The following is a 19,753-nucleotide window of genomic DNA, read 5'->3' on the forward strand; positions in this document are numbered from 1 at the left end:
GTGTGGTGTCGGCGGCCTGGAGCACTGTTGGGGGTTCCCGTCAGTGCTCGTGTTGGACGCCTTTCGCTGCCACCTGGTCGATTCCGTGAAGTTATTGCGCGAACCCCGCATCGAACTCATTGTCATTCCAGGAGGAATGACATCCCAGCTGCAACCGCTAGACATTTGCATTAACAAGCCTTTCAAAGACTGCATCAGGTCCGGCTACCAAGAGTGGATGAGGTCAGGAGATCCGTAAGTGACAGCTACCGGATGGCTGACGCGGGCTTCTCCAGCGGTGCTTTGTGGTTGGATCGTGGATGCGTGGGCCAGCATCCCAGAGGAGCTCATCAGTCGCTCTTTTAAGAAATGCGGCATCTCGAACGCCCTTGATGGCACTGAGGACCACGTTCTGTGGGAAGACATTTCCAACAAAGCGACTTTAGGAGTCAGCGGCAGCGAACCTGACGATGGCTGAATGGACGTCGGGAGACAGTGCCAGTGAAAACTGACAATGACTGAAGGGTAACTGCAGTGCAAATAAATATTTTCTGTGCTCTTTACCTCGTATTATATGCGGATGAAAACTTTTTTTCTGATTTTGCTATCCCCGAATTACACCTCGTATTATACGCGGGTCCGTATTATACGCGGGTTTTTACGGTAATTACAATATAATCAATTTCTTTTTTATTCCCAACATTCTCGTGGCCCCCTATTCGACAAGGAACTGTCCTCCTTACTGAAGTCACTTGCCGCATCACATTTGTTGTCGGCCCAAAGCACACCGTCTTCCGTGCCGTCAAGGCACTCCAAAATTTCTTTTCCGACACCCACAACTTCCCTTCTTTGGGACCCTGAAACGCATGGCAATCCCTGTTCACTGCCCAAAAACCTAGTTTTCACCCGCAGCATACATGCAATAGGTCACCACTAAAGTGCTGCCCAGCCACGCGGTTTCCATATGCATCAGCACATGCCCCACCACCTTCAGTTTAAAACCGGCTGTGTAGCTCATGTACTCGCCCATCGCACGGCACGCACCAGGAGCACAAAAAAAGCTCGGAACACAGCTGAACAACAAAACCACGGAGCGTATTGGCGAAGTCGCGAACAGCAAGAGCAGAGGAGTGCAGAGTATGTTTAGTGCTTTGTTGACGCGCTACCAGAACCAGCCAGCACAGGAAAGAGCAGGGAAGGAGTGCGGAGTATGTTTTGTGCTTTGTTTGCAAGCACCAATGTTGTTATGCTGAGCTGCGCCCCCCAACAATCCGAGCTCTTAGTAGTTCAGCCAGGTGTTAACAAGAAGACCAGGAGTCAAATCACTGTTCAAATAGACGGAATCGAGATAAAGCCCACCCAACAATGCCGTATACTGGGGCTCATACTGAGGACCGACGGTAAAGCGGACGCAGCCCTTGCCAAGATCAGAACCACCACGGAACAGGTACTGGGTATGCTGAGACGGGTAGCCAACAGGAATCGCGGCATCAAAGAAGACGACGCAATCCGCCTTGTTCAGGCTTTCGTCATCTCGCGAATCACCTATTCAGCACCGTACCTGCAACTAACGAAGACACAGAGGGAAGGACTAGACATACTCATAAGAAAGGCAACGAAGCAAGCCCTGGGACTCCCCATCTACACGTCCACCAAACGGCTGCATGAAATGGGAGTCCACAACACCGTGGACGAGCTTGTGGAAGCCCACCTGTCCAACCAGAGGATGCGACTCAGCTGCACCGAACACGGCAGAAGGGTCCTCCAGAAGATCGGATGGAAGATCGAGCTGATGCCAACACCGGGCCTCATACCAGAACACTGGCGAGCAAAAATCACGTCGAAGCCCATTCCACGTAATATGACGCCGGGAGAGGACGAGGGAAGAAGAAAGGCGCGAACAGCAGCTCTGGAGAGGAGATTCGGCGACAACCCTCACGTCTTGTACACGGACGCATCCCTACTACAGGGAAGCGACAGAGCAGCAGTGGCCGTAACGTCTCGAAACAGACTAATTACCACGGCATCTACGAGGACACGAGACCCAACCACAGCGGAAGAAGTGGCCATGGCACTAGCGCTGCTTCAACCCGGCGTCGAAGTCGTTGTCACTGATAGCAAGAAGGCCTACAGCAGCTACCGGAAGGGCACGATCTCCTTCTTGGCAGCACACATTATGAATAAGAGAGAGCCACCAGAAAGGGTAGTCGAGATCGTATGGACACCCGCTCACTCCTCATTAATCGGCAACACAATTGCCGACTACTACGCCCGAGAGATAGCATGCCGGGCACACAGGAAGGCGAGTGGAGGAGAAGACGACCCGACTCCCGTCACTAGCTTCAAAGCGATAACAGAGATGTACAGGGAGGACAGGCGCACACTGCCGGCACCCCATTGTACACTTACACGGAAAGAACAGACAATATTAAGAAGAATTCAAGCGGAGTCGCTGGCCCACCCAAAATTACTACACACCATGTTCCCACAACAATATGAAGACACATGCCCCTTCTGTCGCCAAGAAAAAGGCACCTTGCGACACGTCATCGCAGAGTGTACGTCACTCAAAGCCCCCATCCCACAAATCCCATTCCCAACCACCACCCCCCTACCCCCTTCCCCCAAAGAGCGATGGGAGATCCTACGGTCCAGCCCCACCGCAACGACCCACGCGGCCCTAGTGGCCCGGGGCCTGGAGGTGTTGGCCGTTTATGGGCCCTGTGAATAAGGGACCACCCCGTCGGAGGCCGCCTCAACGGTGACCTCAAGGGCTCGAATAAAGTTCTATCTATCTATCTATGGTGCAAGAAGGTTTTGTTTTGCGTTCAGCAGGTGTGCTCCGCAAGCGCACAATTTTTAAGTTGTGAGCCCGGCACTGCCACTCACGTCTTCTGCTACTGTCGAGATTTCTTTTTGTTGGAAAGCGTTTTTAGCATTTCTGCGCGTACTGTAGTGTGACAGCATGTTACTGCAATAGTCTGCGGGTTCATTTAGCGGGTTCATTACGCTAAATACGGTATGTCCCTGCCACATTTATTGCGTAACTGTCGCATTCAAGGGATCTGCGAGCACCCCCCCTAAAAGTGTGTCCCATGTAATTTGCGAGCGCCTGACCGAAGTCCCAGGACATAAGAGGACAAGAAAATTACGCACACATTTTGTGCGCTTTGAGGCCGTTGGCCAGCTGGCCACATTCAGCGCGTTATAAGACTGAGAACACCGAGGATGGCTTGTGTGCGAGAAGGATGGCAAATGCCATGCCACAGGAAGCCTTTGGAATGCGCCTTTTACTTTTCTCTATGAGCCAGTTACTGAAACATGCTCGAGAAATCGTAAATTTCAGTTTTCTTATTGGAAATCATGAGTATTCGCTTCAGTTCACAACTATTTGAGCGAAATTGTCATTTGCTTTTAAAACAAAAATCACGATTTGCACAGCCCTAATAAATGAGCTTAGAAGTTGACTATGGATTGCATTGTGCCTCTCATGATGTTCATTTCGCACTTGGCAAGGGACAGGAGAAGCAAAGAAAAAGAAAACTGAGGCTAAGGACAGCAAGGTATTCGGACGATCCGTTGGCGTGGACTAGTAAGACTCGCATTGCATGGGTGCAGGAAACTGCAACGCCAGCCACCCCAGGAACTATTACTGGGAGAAAAAGGCTAGCTGGGGTGCACAGCAAAAGGGCGGGTGAAAAAAGGCACCTGGGCGTCAGCCATCTTTTCGGCCCGAGATGTCCTGCTGGGCCCGCCACTGGGCTTGCCGTCCGGCCGCTTGCCCACGCGGCCGCGGGCAGCCATTGCCTCCAGACGGGAGCTCACTGCACTGCTGGCGCCGTCCGCCTGGCCGTCCGCCGCATCCGGGTGGGCGTGGTTGGCGCTGCCACCCTCGTCCTTCTTGCGCCGGCCACCGGCCTTCTCCTGCGTGGGCGGGGCATTCGCCAGGAGGGCCACTCCTGCAACAGGGAGGGACAGGGGAAAGCGGTCACTGCCATCGCGTGCCGTCGTGGGCACTGCCACTGCAGCTAGCAACGTTCCCCCCTCCTGCCTGGCCTGGCTAGCTGCGTGGCTTCTTTTCATTCCTGAAGCCAGAATCAACAGAAAAGGGTAACATTCTTTATCTTGTTCGTCTTCCATGAGTTCCTAAACAATCCCTGACAAATAGGTCTTCCGGAGCTCCACTTTTCTATTGATAAAATAACTTTAAATAAGCTTTTAACGGTAGTATTGTAGTTTTTTTGCAGCCACAAGCAACTTCTGAGCTAGTCAGCTTGATGGAAAATAGCAATGAAATGTTTCTCCGTGGTACATCTAGTCACCTCTAGATACTACACAGGGGTGGAAGCGCGCTTGAGTCCATCGGAGCAGCTCAGGCAGCAGGAATAATGCTGTTTTGGAGCAGCTTTCCAGCAATCAAAGAGGAGTTTCGGAGCAGCTTTGGAGCATCAAAAGAAGAATTTTGGAGCACAGCAAGCCTGCTTGGAAGCATATTTCTAGAGTCAGACATCACTTATTTGCAATTTTTTCATTTTTTTGTGAAAACAAAAGACAAACATTTAATTGTTCTTACTCAACATTCGATCAATACTAAGCTGACCACTTTTCCGATGAATTAAGTTCCCCCAATTAAGTTCCAATTAAGTTCCCATAATTAAAACTAACAGCTAACAGTGGAATAACTAGGAGAAAACTAGAGCTGAGCAATGCTGTGAATAGCTAGATTTAAGACAAATGAAAAATAAATGTTCGTGATACAGGGGTGGAAGCAGGCTTGAGCCTTTTGGAGCAGCTTTGCAGCAGTAAAAGGGTGATTATGCAGCAGCTTTGGAGCACCAAAAGGCGAATTTCTGAGAAGTTTAAGTCTGTTTGGGAGCAGATTTCTAGAGCCAAACCTAGAGCCACTGTTTCTGTAGAGCCACTTCCACTGTTTCTCTTACCATTCTTACTGATATAAAAAGAACGTGCCCTAAATTTAAGAACAAATAGCTCGTTCGGCAAGCTTATGAGTTCTGCCTAATTTGCATTTGCTTTTTCCGGCCTCCGCCAATCGAAGAGCTGGCTGGTATGACATCATAGGTTCTGTTGCCGTAAATGAGCTAGTGGGTCGCATGGCTATTGACATTTTTTCCTAACTATACAGCTTATTTGAGCGAAGCTTAAGTTAAAAATGGTGTCAGCATGATTCTAACGAGGCAATCTTTTGAATGAAGCACACTTGCATTTTGTCTTCATGGCCCTTTTAAAGGAGTTCACCAGAGTGCGCCAGGCTTTGAATGACAGCTGTACGAATGAGCCCGGAACTGCTCCGTGCTCAATGCGACTGGCATTGAACATCCCCTCACAGTTGCCCCACATCTTGATGCGCCGCTTTGGAGCAGTTTCGGCGCAATTCTGCCTGAGCAGAAAATGCAGATTGGAGCAGTGTGGAGCAAATGGAGCAGCACTTCCACCCCTGTACAACACTATCACAGTCATGAAAAACAACCCAGAGAAGACCAGAGATAGGCAAAATGGTCCTTTTTGAACCTAAGCTGATAAACATTTAACTCCATTCTACACCAAATGAGACTCTGGACAAATGAATAAAAAGTAAGAGAAATGAACAGAGACCCGCCGCAGTGGCTCAGTGGCTAAGGCATTGCGCTGCTGAGCACGTAGGAAACAATAGAGCCTCCTACAAAAAATAACGACTTTCCATTCATTCAGTGTCAGCTAATGGCAGTACTGCCAAGATAGATGAGAAAGGTTCTTTTATATGAGCACTGAGGTATCAACCGAGGAAGAGAAAAGGGAGCGTGGTTGAGAAATCTGGCCTCAGCACGCTTGCTGTTGACAATCCTAAAAGGTGATAAAAGCATCTCGAAGTGTGAAAAGAAAGAAAACTGCCCAGCCAATGCATGCAGACCTCGATTAGGCTGCTTGTGCCCAGTTTTGACAGTCACATAAAATGCAATATTTAGTATGTGCTGGCCGCTCGGCAGTCTTCAAACAGGCCGTAAAGACAAAATAAAAGTTTGGTTCATTGAAAAGACTGCTCTGACCAGATAACAATGACACCAATCTCATTGCTAACTTCATTGCAAACTTCAAATAAGTAATTGACATATAAAGAAAACAGATGAAGCAGTGGCAACTCCTCAGCCACTTGTACTGTATAATCGTATTATTTGAATGCTAATGTGCAGTTTAAACACTGGCAACTGTTTCTAGAGCCGGTCCATATGACGCCACTCTTGTCCATACTACATCAATGCAGTGCAAAATTTGAAAGTTTTTAAATATTTCTGACATTTTTTTTTTTTCCCGTCTTTCATGGCTGGATTTGCCGACGGCTAGTTGTTTCACCTCGAATAAAGCTGCATTTTGTCTTCCCGGCACCTGTGACAGATCAGCCCACCCGGCATGATAGGAACGTGGGCTGAGCACAGAGCAGCGTCTGGTGTCGGCAAGGCCAGTGGGAGCTGCTGAATGCCGGGAGTGTCGGCAAGGACCGTGCCCTGGACACGAGCTGGACGACCAGGAGTGGCCCACTCACCCACGTGGGCGTGCTTCAGGGCACCCACATCGTTGGTCCCGTCCCCGCACATGAGGGTGACGAAGCCGAGGCTCTTCAGGGCCGTGATCACTTGCTCCTGCGAGAGGGCCAGGGCGGAGGGTCAGCACCACCCCGCTCCACCCACGGTGCCAACAGGCGCACCCCCAATTCGACTCAGCGAGGGGTGAGGGTGCAAACTGTTCCTTTCCAAAGCGTAATCCACAGCCCCTCGGCCCTTTCAATCCACAGGGGGCCCACAAATGGGCCCCTCAAATGGGCCACGGACATGACAAGTGGCCAATCAAGCATGTGTGCTTAGAACTAAAAAAAAAGGATACACGCGGTACATTTAGAAATTCAATTTATGTCGCGAGACAGACTTGTACCCATGCAACACGTACACGAAAAATAACATTAAGTACTTAATGCCGTAAGTTTTAATGCCATTAATTCGCTGCTACATGCAAAAATCTAATGCCATTCACTCTAATGTCATTTCTTGTTTAACTCTTTCGTTACCGCGGGAAATTGACCAATTTTGAAGGGTCTAACAAAACATTTTTTTGTGCTATACATATTGGTTAGGCACACATTGCAGTGACATACAATGCAGATTATTCCACGCGCTTTCCAACGACACCAGTTTTATTAATGTTTTCCTAAATAATGATTCCAAAAAAAATTATCGAATTCGAAATTTTTGTCCACGCGTCGAAGAAAAAAGAAAAAAGTAAGTTGTGTATAATAAACCACGTGTAGTAGAAAAAATTTAGAATATACATTTTGTAGGTAGATATTTCAAAAACCCGTCCTAGAAAAAAAATTGAGTTGCGCAGTGCAATTTGTCAGATATAAAAGAAAATGTTAGCCCACGTGGTGCCCATGCAATGTGGTGAAGCCCAACCTCTATTTCAAGTTTTGCTATTTTGGATAGTTCTCTAGAAGAAATCTGGTGGTTTGACATTATTAAAGGCCCAAATTAGCCTCCACGTGATGTAAAAACACCTTGTCAACGATTATGACCAGCACAATATTGAAGGCAAGCAAGCGATGTGAAAAAATCCGCTTGGAGTTGAGAACCAAACTCTTTGGTGGATGCTTGTTGACGTTCTGATGATCGCTCATCAGTCAGAACTTTCATTTGCGTTTTATTATCATGTTCTGACTCACCATAATAGCCTTGCTTGCAGGAATAAGGTACGATGCGCTAGAATCAAGCCCAGCAAGCTTTCACCACCAAGCCGCCATCGGGCTGTGAAACGACTTCAGCACTCCGAGCCTACTACATTGCAGCACCACCTAACAATTTTGAAGAGAAACAAATACAAGGCTGTTGGAGACTGTCAGAATAGACAGTACTACTAAGAAGCGACACTAGACCTCCGGAAATACCCTCGTATGAAACCAAAACTGGCCGGTGAACAGCTGGCGGTGTTCAACGCCGATTGGAAGCGTTCTCCTCGTCTGAACTGACACCCGACGACTTGGTGTTATCGTTTGACTTTCAGCGAAAGCTCTTATTGCAGAAGCAAGGCAGAGATAAAGTGGAAGCGCGAGCGGCATGCTTGTTTTGAGGAGCAGTAGCGGGCAACGGAGGCGCCATGGCAAATGAGCTTGTAGTTGGGTAACTGCGTAGTAGCGCCAAATATGAATTTCGCAATGCAAAAACGAAACCGAAACTTCTGGAAACTGGTTGAAAATGGCAGGCACACTTGCTAGACATGCGGGGGACCATCAGAAATAAGCTTTGGGAGAATGAAGCTGCCCTTTCTCCGAACCAAAGATATTAGTGAATAGCTGGGGCCATTTTCAAGTAATTATCACCTCTCAACGCTGTCGGACTACAAAGCTGGGCGCATTATTTGGTATTTGACTTGCCGGGAGCCTTTTGACAAAAAAAATATTATGGTAATGCAGCCTAGCGACGATCTGCATGCTTTTTTCTCAAGGGCAGCAGCCACGCCCCTTCCTCAAAAACACACGCACCTCAGCTCGCAAAAAACGCCGCCAAAAATCTCAACGTCGCCGGAGCGGGAAAATTTAAACTGATTCTAAAAGGGCAATGCCTAGACTAATCACTGGCTGCATTAGGTGTACGAGAAACGACTACAACATGTCGAAATAGGCAATATAAATCATCGATCACCGGTGATCGATTTGAATAGGCGTGGTAATGAAAGAGTTAAGAAGTTCCACACAACTCATTCGCCGTCATGACCGCTTTAATTCTGCCTACTCTCGAAAGCGATGACCACTCAATGAAACCAATGAAACTCTCATCACCACAGTGTTGACGCAGAAACGTAATTGAACTTCGAACTAAGACGATTTTTTGTGCACTCTTGGTCCTGAGGTTCCGAAGAAAACAAAGTTCACTAAAAGCGGCAAAAGGCAAAACAAAGTGTTACTCATCGTTTTGAATTTTTCGGATTTAGCTACCACTGGAAGGTGACGGCAGCTGCTGAAGACACTTTTAGAAACGGCTCACACCATTTTTTAGAAAACCCTATTTTTCATAACATTTTCTTTCACAAGAAACATTTTCAACCCTTCTAAAACGTTTTTCTGTACGCTAAAACCTTCTGAAATATGAGTGCATTTCACTTTTTGGTCATTATCACCATCATGCCCAACACATTCAATGCCTTTGCATATTCATGTGTTGCACGGCCCGCCCAAATAATGTCATTCGGTATCTTAAAGTCTTAACTACTTAATGTCATTTTTCTTATTAGTCACTTATTAGTCTAGACAGGAAGGTAGCCTGCATCGTTGCTGACTTCGATGCTGTCTCCTCGAAGCAGTCTTCGCTGACTGCTTCGTTCGAATTGGAACGGGGCTTAAAATGGCGGACTGTCCGCGAAGACGGCAACGAAACCGTCTCAAGGGTAAATTGGAACGCACCCTAAGAGGCAACACTAGACCCCTGGAGATATTCTCGTGTGGAAACGAAACTGGCAGGCGAACAGCTGGCGGTGTGTAAGGCCGGTTTGAAGTGCTCTCCTCGTCGGAACAGATACCATATTTACCCGATTCTAATGCACACTTTTTTTCTGGAAAAATAGGCCAAAAAATCTTACGCGTTAGAATCGGATACGAAACTGAAACTGCCGAAACAGCGGAAATTTTGTCCCACTTATCGCCATCGCCATCTGAAGATGGCGCCAAAGCTTCTAGAAACGATTTTTCTTCCTCCATGTTTTTCGGACACCGGAAGCATAAGCGCCTAGGCTTTTCTATCGGCGTTCACACAAATTGTCAAATCGTTCCACTTGCGCACTTGATAACAGCAATGGCAGCAGCGGCTCTCGCGCGTTCAAAACGAGCGGTTGGCTGAAGTGTGCAGCTCTGGAGAAGGTCGCGGGATGGGCGTGCGAGGCGTGGGCCACGATCCCATCGACCATGGTTGAACGTTCGTTCAGAAGTGTGGCATCACGAATGCTCTTGGCGGCACCGAGGACGAGACGTTGTGGTCAGCGGAAAGCGACGAGGAGTGAGAGGAGTGAGATTACTTCGGGAAATAAATCGACCGTTTCTCTCGCATTCGTTTTTCTTGCTCACACAGTTCCGTTCGTGTTACAATCGGAGGTGCAAGTTTTTTCGGTTTTTTAGACAGGAAAATCGGGTGCGCGTTAGAATTGGGGGCGCGTTAGAATCGGGTAAGTACAGTAGCTGGCGACTGGGTGTTATCTTTTGACTTGCATCGGAAGTTCTTATCACAGAAATATGGTCAGGGTTGTCTGAAATCAGGAGCGGCATGCTTTTTTCGAGGATCAGTTGCGGACACTCAAGGTGCCATGGCAGGTAGGCCTGAAGTTGGGTAACTGCATAGTGGCGCCAAATATGAATTTCGCAATGCAGAAACAAAACCAAAACTGTTGTAAACTGTTCGCGAATGGTCCTGTGGTAAGTATAACTACAACGCAACTTAGAACAATGTGCGCTAAGGCAATAAAACTGCCTAAGATCATAAATTAGCTTTGCAAATAGGCACTGCTTGCTGCTTGACATTTTCAGCCGATTTCAGGGATTATTACTGTCAGAGTGCAAACCTAACGATTGAAATCATTTTCTAAATCACCATTCGTGCCCTGATAACAAAAGCCAAATGCTTATGCAGAGTAATTACAAGTAGCACACATTCTTCGTTGGTATCAGTGACGCGCGATGACCACGGCCCTTTTCCACACCCTGTCAAAAATCATGTTTTTGTTGCAAAAATGAAAACAAAACTGATTTTGAAAGGGCATTTTCTGAGCTAACTCGAAATAGCTTTACTTTTCCCAGCAACGCCTGGAACGCTATGAAAAGGGGCTCCCAAGCTATCGTTCAAATTGAACGATTTTGAATAGGTGCGGTCACGACATACAGTGGAATCTCGGTGATACGAATTCGTTGATACGAATTTCGCTGTGATACGAATTTTCAAAATTCCCCGGCGAAAATGCATTGTCTGCAATGTAAAAAAAAAATTCGGATGATCCGTACACATTTACCACTCCGGTGCGGGTGATACGAACACGCGAGCCGCGAGCAGACGACTGCGGCGTGGACGGGAGGCGGGAGCGTTGGTTCGCCCTCTCGACGCCTGGTCTTTCTCCCTCCCTTTTATCTCCCGCTACAATCTCTCCTCTCTGTATCTTTCGTTTCCGCTGGCTGCAGCTCGGGTGCCTCCAGTTTCCTTTTTTGTATTACATTTATTGAATAAACCACAGCAATCAGACGTTCCCTCATTTCCGACGGTGAATACCTTCGCCATTTTGCCTTCTCCGCATTCCTCGCTTCTGAGGTCTATGCCCCGCGCTCTGTTACCCCGTTGTCACCTTGCCGTGTTGCCTGCGCCACTTTCGCATCGATTATGTTGAAGTGTGAACCGCATGGAACGTTTTCTGCTCACGAAAACGTGCCGCTGCGAATACCACCCGCATGCTGCCCCCGGCGCGGCAAGCGGCGGCATTGCCCGTGGCAACATGGCGGCATCGGGCGTCATTTTCCGAGCGAGGTAGAATCTGTAGCGGGGGCGAAATCGTCAACGCGGGCGTGAAAATAACGCGCGCGCAACGCCGACGCGCACGAATCGCATGCAGTTCGTGTGCGCACGTCGCGTCGACGATGAGCACGCTTTCTTTTGACTACCGAGTTGACGATTCGGGCCGGCACCCCGGTGCCAGCCTCTGCATCGGTTGCCGCGAACGGCAGTGGGAGGAGCCTCACGACTTGCGCCAATGGGGAGACGTGTGCCTCATGGCGGCAATTTCGAAGCGCTCGCACATGGAGGAAGCTGGCTGGGCCACCTCCGCGGATGTTTGGCGCGGATGGCATTTTATAGCGCAGTTTTCTCACACACTGTGAGCTCCTTTCCCACATGAGCAATTTAGTTTACACCTTGAGCAGCGTTTTAACAATAGGTTACAAGCGGTCACTGAAGCTACTTGCACCTCTTCACGGCATGAGCCGACGCCTGTCATATGCGCGGAACTATTCCATTTTTTTTTTTTCATTTTCTGATGATACGAATTTTCGGGTGATACGAATATTTTTGCCGCCCCTTCAGATTCGTATGACCGAGATTCCACTGTAGTTAAACAATTTCATCTGAAATTTCAATTGCCCTGCTGCATCATATGTTTCATGACGTCAGCAATGACGTACTCAGGGCAGGTACGTAGAACTAAAGATAGCCTGCTGACCAGGGCTGCTGCCATCTAACAGACGGCCGTTTGGTTACCTTATCTATCACCCACTTTCATATAGTGCTGAAATACTGCTGAAGGACCAGCGTTCGCACTCTGTGTCTGGCTGGACTTCTACACCTGCTGTATTTTTTATTACGGTTGATGGTAATTGTTTTCTGAAACATCAGTTATGGCACGACAAACAGGGCCACACAAGTGGCAGTGTCAGCTGGTAACTGCTTCTATGTCTACATGTTTGCCCGCAAATTCCATTGTTTACCCCACCACTGTTACTGCTATACAAAGAGTATGCACTAGATTTAGGTGCAAATCGGCTGTCCTGCAAGCTTCTAATCCCTGTTTAATTTGCGTTGGATTTTGTCGGCCTCAGCCCATGGTATGTAATAGGTTCAGTGCAGAGAAGTAGCCAGGGTGTCGCATGCCTATTGTCTGTTTTCCTTATTATACAGTTAAACCTCGATATAACGAAGTCGTACTTGCGCGCGGAAATTTCGTTAAATCGAGAATTTCGTAAAATCGAGGTTTCGATTTTACAGTTCATTTAACCAGCTATTGAGGTTTCAAAGCCTTGCCCATTGCCCAGAAACAACTGCTATGTAGTTACCTCTCCACTTAAAGGGACACTGGAGTGATTTGTAAACAATGCGGGATTACGAGCGCAAATTGTAGTCCGGAGTCCCTAGGCCCTGTTTCGACCACTCTGAGCACGTTTACGCGAATTTATTTAGTAGAAAAATCAATTCGAAAATGCTGTCCTCCTCTCTGAACTCTCGCCCATTTTCTGTGGCGTTTTCGTGTGACGTCAGTAGGAGAGGAGCTGGCAATTTGCTGCGCTACTGCACGGCTCGCCGACCTTCCGTGACCGAGTCAGTCGGCCCAACGTTTAGTCCGCCGGCCGCCGACGGGTCGTCGCAATTCGCTCGATCAGTTGAAACTACGCCACAACACGTTTGGGGATGGAAGATTGTGCCTTTCTTTACTTCGTTAGTTTGTACACTGTATCTAGCTCCAAGTCAAGGTCGCTTCACACAAGCGCTGCACAAGCGCACATGCGACGCTTCGCTGACTGGTACGCCAGTAGGAAAATATAAGGCCTCTTGAAGGGGAAGAAGAGTCAGCGAAGACAATATAGGTACTAAGGAAATAATATCAACTGATATTTTTACCGTACAGCGTAAAACCAGGGTGCGGGAAGCACTTTTTTGCGCTGGGCAAACAAGCACAGCGGTCAGCAGCACGACTACGCATCTGCGAACGCTTTTCCGTCTACGAAATGCAATTCCTAGACGTGAGCTATTGTGGAAACTCGGGGGACGCTTACTGCACGAGTGCAATACAAGAAATAGTCACCTAAACTGCTTGAAATACTAAAACTAAATAAAAGTGTAAACTGGTTATACATTATATACCTTATATTTCCATCGTCAGGGCAGCCCCCGTGCGTGGCCTAGTGGTCTGGAGCGCTAGGAATGTCATTACAGTTTTGCCAGTCGCAAGTTCGAATCCTCGCGGGTACATGCTATTTTTTTTTTATAAGTTTACTTTTTCGTTTCTTGCCGATGTTTTCTATACTGAGTTCATCTTTTTTTGGGCCGCAATGTTCATTGCTCCACGAACTAGTCCACAGAACTCGCGCAGGCTGGCACTGGCGCGCTAGCGAGTTCTCGTTGGCGTGCTGTTGCCATAAGCACCGACTGCTTGCAGGCAGCGGGCACAGGCCAGAATCAACAGACCCTTGGCCTGGTGCGAACACGCTTTTTACGATACAGGCATGAGTGAGGAAAGCTCCAATATGGGGGAAAAGCGCATGTATTTGAGCATCTGCGGGGACGCGGAGGGCGTTCATGCACTGCGTAGGCCTCAGCTCGTGAATGCTACGATACCAAGCCGTCCTGGGAGGCTTATCTTATGCATTTTACAGCCGACAACATGGCAGAAGTGCGGTAATACGATTACTGGGATATTGAGAATGCCCATCCAAAGATCCCATCAGATGTGAAACATGTTTTACAGAACCGAAACCGAAATTTGTTTGATTGCTTAGCCTGGGCATCGTCCAATCACGGTGCCCCCTCCTCCCAACGTCACAGCTTAGTTGGTGCGGCCGCCGCAGACTGCCCGTGGTAGTTTTTCTTCTTTTAGGCTTTATAAAATAATTACCGACTTGTCAGCCGGATAAACGATGAAAAGTGTGTTGAGTTGAGCCAGTCTGCGCAGCGCAAGCAAAAACGGGAGCTTGACAAGTTCACTTCAGTGTCCCTTTAAAGCAAAATTTGTACTAAAACTGGCCGCGAAAACTGTGTGAATTGAGAGTTTCAACACTTAGGCTATGTAATTCGGATAGCCGACGGTAGTTCATGTGTTGTCGTAAAACCGGTGCTTTTTCCGCAACGCCTCATTAAATGTGATAGCTGACTAGGTTTCCACTTTTTATTTTTTTCATTGCAGTCAATACTAAAAGCCGCTGCTAGTCATTTGAACCTGCGTCCATGCCCCATGAACTTCACCCCGGCGAGGTGCTGGTTCGAAGTTACGCCTCTTTTCGTCCGTTCAGTGGTAGGCTTAGGCGCGGCGTTGAGGGGTGCGGCAGGCCAACAGAGGAAGAGTGCTGTGAAACTTTCTAAAGACTTTTTTCATGTACAAAAACTCTGCAGTATGGGCGCGGGATGCAACCACGACACTAGAGATACCCATGATTGAGAGTTGAGCGGAGTGCACGCGGACGGACTGTGTGTAGCAGTGCTTACGTGCTCCCGCTAAAGCGGAAAGCTTACAGTAAGTATCTCCCGGCAAAATTCGATTAAGCAATTACTTTTATGCTCACTGAGCCCTAAAGAAACCGATTTCTCCGGACGGCAGCTGTCTAATGAACACGGGTGAAACAAAAACGACCACGCTCAAAGAAAGCAATTTATTGCCACCAGCACTCGATGTTTAAGCCGTAGTGAAGAAGTCCGTAAGCAGTGCTTGGCGTTTCTTGACCTCGTATGCTGACAGCGCTAACAAGGCTTGCTTTTACACATTCGCGTGCGCCTGCGTGCCTCCGCAGAACGTCGATGGCATCCATCACTTCGGTGGCCATCGGTCTACCGTCAGTTTTCCCGACACTTCCTCAGGCTCTTGTTCAGAACACTTTTCTTTCCTACAAGACTCACAAGACTCACCTAATGATGCATGAGCAAAATATTCAGCGAGCACAACCTAGCGAGCACAACCTAGAGCAGCAGCACCGTGAGGAAGGACGCGTAGGAAAAAAGCTTGAAGTAGGCTTTGGCAGCCTAAGCATAGAGGGCGCTGGCGTAGGCAACGACGGAGACGTCAAAATGGTGGCCGCACTATTCAACCGTCCATGACCACTAGTGGTTTGAGCAGCTTCTTTCATCGCTTTTAATGGTTGTCAACCGCAGATTTCACCGCTTTTCTTTCATTTTAGCCGTTTAAGAGTCAATGCGAGTACTGAATGTTTTCAATGTAGGCTCTGAGAGGCAAAATAAAACGTGCCTCAATCGGAATTTCGTTCTTCCTTTCTCGCCGTGACTTCGTTAAATCGGGAGCGCCGCACGAAATTGCTTTGTAAAATCGAGATAAAAATACATGGATTTAGCAAAATTTTGATAGAAAACTTGAAAAAATTAATTATATTGCGAATTTCATTAAGGGGGGACGCGGCTTTCAACTTCGGAAAAATGACCAAAACATCGTTTTTTTGAAACCCACATATTCGGCTTCTATGTTTCCTATTCTGTGCGCCTGCAAAGTTTTTACGCTGAAAAACGTCGCAAAGTGGCATAAAAAAATACTTTTGTCAGGCGCGGTGACAAACTATCAGCGCAAAAGGGCGAAAAAACGGCAATTTTCGGAGCGCTCTATCTCCGCAACGGTGCCACCGGGCGCGGCCATTTTGATATGGTTAGATCGGCCGAGCAATCGTCTTTCCGGTTCCGCTCGTCTCTTGTATCCTCGTTCATTCACAAACGCACAAACGGCAGAAAAGAAACGACGCACAAACGAAACTAGAAATAGATGCTGAAGCGCTATTGGTCCTCCGGTCGGGGCGAAGAACAGTGACCCTCCTGATTGGATGTCGCGGGCGCAACGCAAGATGGCGGCCGCCTGAGCTGCGTAGCGAGCGGATGGAGTTCATTTTCGCCGCTTCGCTCGGCCGAGTTTCTGTTCAATCTGTGGTATTCAACACGCACGTTATCGCGATGGGAATGCCAGATATAACGAGCCAGATTACGGGAAGTTGTGTGGCTCGAAAGGCGGAGGTCATCGAACGCTTCGTGGTGCGCGTGACTCTACCGTCGCCAGACCTTGGTGGGTGACGCGGTGTGCGCGCTTGCGATAGCGGTTCGTGAAGTGAACTTTTAGTCGGATTTGCGATGTTTACACGCTTAGTTATTGCTGTGTTTTGACTGTGGGCTCGCTAGCCTTGAGAAAGAAACGGTCGACGCGTCAAACGCTGCGGCGCGCACGGCATAGCCGACGCGCATTGGAGCATCACATGACTGGGCAACCGGTTACGATTGAATGCCAGTAGTTGTAATTAATGCCTGCGACGTTAGATTTAATCTTAAAAGCGACCTGACAAGCCATATCAGGGATAATCAAAGTACGATATGTCGCGGTAAGCGTGCGCTGCGATGCGCGCGAGCCATATCGCCTTTCTTGTGCTACGTTTTTTTTTTTTCCTGTGCACTTGTAATTTTCATGCAAACAGGTTTGAGTTAGTAATATAGGTATAAAATATGCTCTCTGCGTTAAAAATGTACGTTACTGTGGCAGCATTTAACAGTGATTTTTTTAGGGAAATTATTGATACCATTGCTTAGGGCATACTGGCTGTGCTGCGAGAAATATTAGATGCCTTGAATGTCAAAAGTAGTAAAAAAATATGCTCTTGCATTGAAGTTGGGAGTTATGCAGAATACTCTACCAAGCTTCAAAGTAGCTCATTTTCATCCTTGTGGTATGCAAACTTTTGGCAATGAACACCTGCACGTATGAGTACTAAGTTGCTGTGCCAGGCAAGATAAAACAAAAAAAAAAGCCAGAAATGTTCAAATTTAAGTAAAAAAAATGCTTAACTTGTTGCCATGGTGACAACACTGCAAAAGGAGGTTGTCCACTGCGATACAGCCAACCAGCTAACCTACTTTGCATTGAAAGCCCATTGAAACCCATCTTCCCCTCCGTTTGGTTTGCAAAGGGGGTATGTACTCTTCACGGAGGAGCTGAAAATGATGTTTTCTGGAAAGAGAAAGGCTGTAAAAGGCACTCCAATTTCAAGGCAAGGCCTTCCAGAAGCCCCATGTTCAAAAGGACATGAAAGGCTGCAACCGTGGCAACTTTTGATAAGTGAAACCTATGTTGCAACTTCGGAAGCCGTTTTCTCAAAACAGTTTTTTTTGCCACCTGTGTCGCTTGTACCAGGGATTTCTTTGTGACCGCTGGGTCTATTTTGATTCCGTTTCTTGCATTACATTCCTTGATGAACAGTTCAGGTCGTGACACTTTTGGTTTTCCAGATTTGTTGTTTGTGACTTTTTTATTCAAATAGTCGTTCACAGTCGACATGCCTGTTGCACATTAACCTCTAAAAAAATGAAAACTAAAAAATATTGTTTTGTAAAAAAAAAATTCTAAAACTGTCACGACCTCGCCCATTCATTTGGGAATGCAAAGCACTTCGAACAAGTTTTCTATCGTGTTTTATAAGTCGCTCAAGCTCGGTACAAGCAGAACAGAAAGAAAATTTAATAAATAAAAAAGTTATCAAAATATTATCTTGAAATTTTTATGGTGTTATCACAGAAGCATTTCCAGTTGCTGTGCCAATTTTCATCAAAATCCACTCAGAAATAAAAAAGTTGATTTTGAAAGCCACGTCCCCCCTTAAATCGAGTTTCGTTATATCGAGGTTCAACTGTATAGCTTATCCGAGTGAAGTTAGCATTACAAGTGGTGTCAGTGTTATACTAACAAGGCAATATTTTGAATGAACCAAACTTGCATTCCGCCTTTAAAAAGGCACCCGGTTTGAAGGCAACTTGCAGCGCCCCAGCTGACCCCCACTGAGCCAGTGGGGCTGCTGCCTGCCGTCCCCCCGTGTGGCCCAGCAGAGTGGGAGGCCCCCGTACCTTCTGCTTGGGGGCGACTCGTGCGAAGACCCGCACGTGAGGCAGCATCCTGCGCAGGAAGTGGTCGGCCGTCGCCGTCAGGTAGGACAGGCCCTGAAAGGGAAGAGCAGGAAGAAACGCTCAGGAGGCAACCCACGAAGCTCCTCAGCTGTCCCACTCTGCTCGTTCACAACTCACTCGGTGGCCACACACCCACAATGAGTCAGAAACACTACCGTGGCTATGCTCTTAGGAGTGTGCGACAACATCAACACCAGAAAGTGCTCGCAAACGCAGAGCATGTGTCTTTGATTGGAGCCGGCGCAACGCAAGCACAGACATCAAATACACAAGCACGGCCACTGGTCCAGCATCTCAAACCTACTAAGGACACATTTGCATGTTTGTACGAAAAAATAAAAAGCAAAAATGAGAAGGCAATATACGTGAAAAAAGTTAGACAGATGAGCTAAGGGGTGAACTTGATCTGACAGGCAACCAGGAAAACCCCACACTAATGCCTTACACTGGAGAGACGCGCTTGCCTGGCTAACGCACGTGCCTCCTCGATCTGCGATGTGAAATGCTTCCACCAGCTGAACGTGGCATCTGCTGCCTGTGCGTAAAGGCACCTTGAAGACAACATACAGATACAGTGTTGCTTTATTCGAAATACATGGTTTTTTGGAGAAGCGTCAGTACCTGCGTGGCTGCAAACGATGCTTTGTTCACTGAGAAATTTAAAGGAGTACAGACATGAGATTTCATAGCTGAGATCAAGAAGTAAAAAGCTTCCTTTGTATGTGGAGATATTTCCCAGGAAGTTTCAATCATAAACATTCAGTATGCCATAATTTAAATCAATTTTAATCTTTGCACGCATGAGGAAGCTCAGAACAAATATCCTTTCGACATCGGTGTCAGCATGACCAGGGTGTCTAAAAGTTATTTTTTTTAAATTTCTTTACTTTTCCGGGTTTTCCCTGACGATTTCAGGCAAAATTCCCTGATCACTGTAGAGGTGACAATATATGTAAGACCCTTAGTGTAGAACACACAGCATTGTTTTGTTTACACAGCAGAAGTATAAATTATTCACCCCAAATTAGAGTTGCTGACTAGAGTTTCTGTTGTTGCACAAGCACTATTGAAACACAAACCTGCTTGTGCTGTTCAAGCAAGGGCAGATTTGTGTCCATCCACATGTTGCACTTTGTTTAGCAACTTGTCAAGTGAAACAACTACAAACACCACACTGGTGAGGCTTGATGGCACCTTATTCCGAAAGTAAGGCACAATACCATGGCAAATTGTATACCCTACCATGTCCTCCCTTAAAGGGACACTGAAGTGAATTCGTCAAGCTCCAGTTTTTGCTTGCACTGCGTAGACTGGCTCAACTCAACACACTTTTCATCGTT

At 47.4% G+C, this 19,753-nt stretch overlaps 1 protein-coding gene across 1 annotated transcript in view; it reads right to left on the minus strand.

Moving 5' to 3' along the window:
• LOC144176121 (endoplasmic reticulum transmembrane helix translocase-like) overlaps window positions 1–19,753 on the minus strand; it is a 141,554-nt gene that overhangs the window by 46,114 nt on the left and 75,687 nt on the right. Inside the window, exons 16-18 of the mRNA XM_077705196.1 lie at window positions 18,354–18,446; window positions 6,518–6,614; window positions 3,688–3,938 (exon numbers count right to left, since the gene is read on the minus strand). Coding sequence (XP_077561322.1) covers window positions 3,688–3,938; window positions 6,518–6,614; window positions 18,354–18,446 — 441 coding nt within the window. The remainder of the gene's footprint in view (window positions 1–3,687; window positions 3,939–6,517; window positions 6,615–18,353; window positions 18,447–19,753) is intronic.

This window comes from Haemaphysalis longicornis, unplaced genomic scaffold, assembly GCF_048455015.1.
Source record: "Haemaphysalis longicornis isolate Haplotype H1 unplaced genomic scaffold, Haemaphysalis longicornis Haplotype H1 scaffold_1, whole genome shotgun sequence".
NCBI classification, from domain to species: Eukaryota; Metazoa; Arthropoda; class Arachnida; order Ixodida; family Ixodidae; genus Haemaphysalis; species Haemaphysalis longicornis.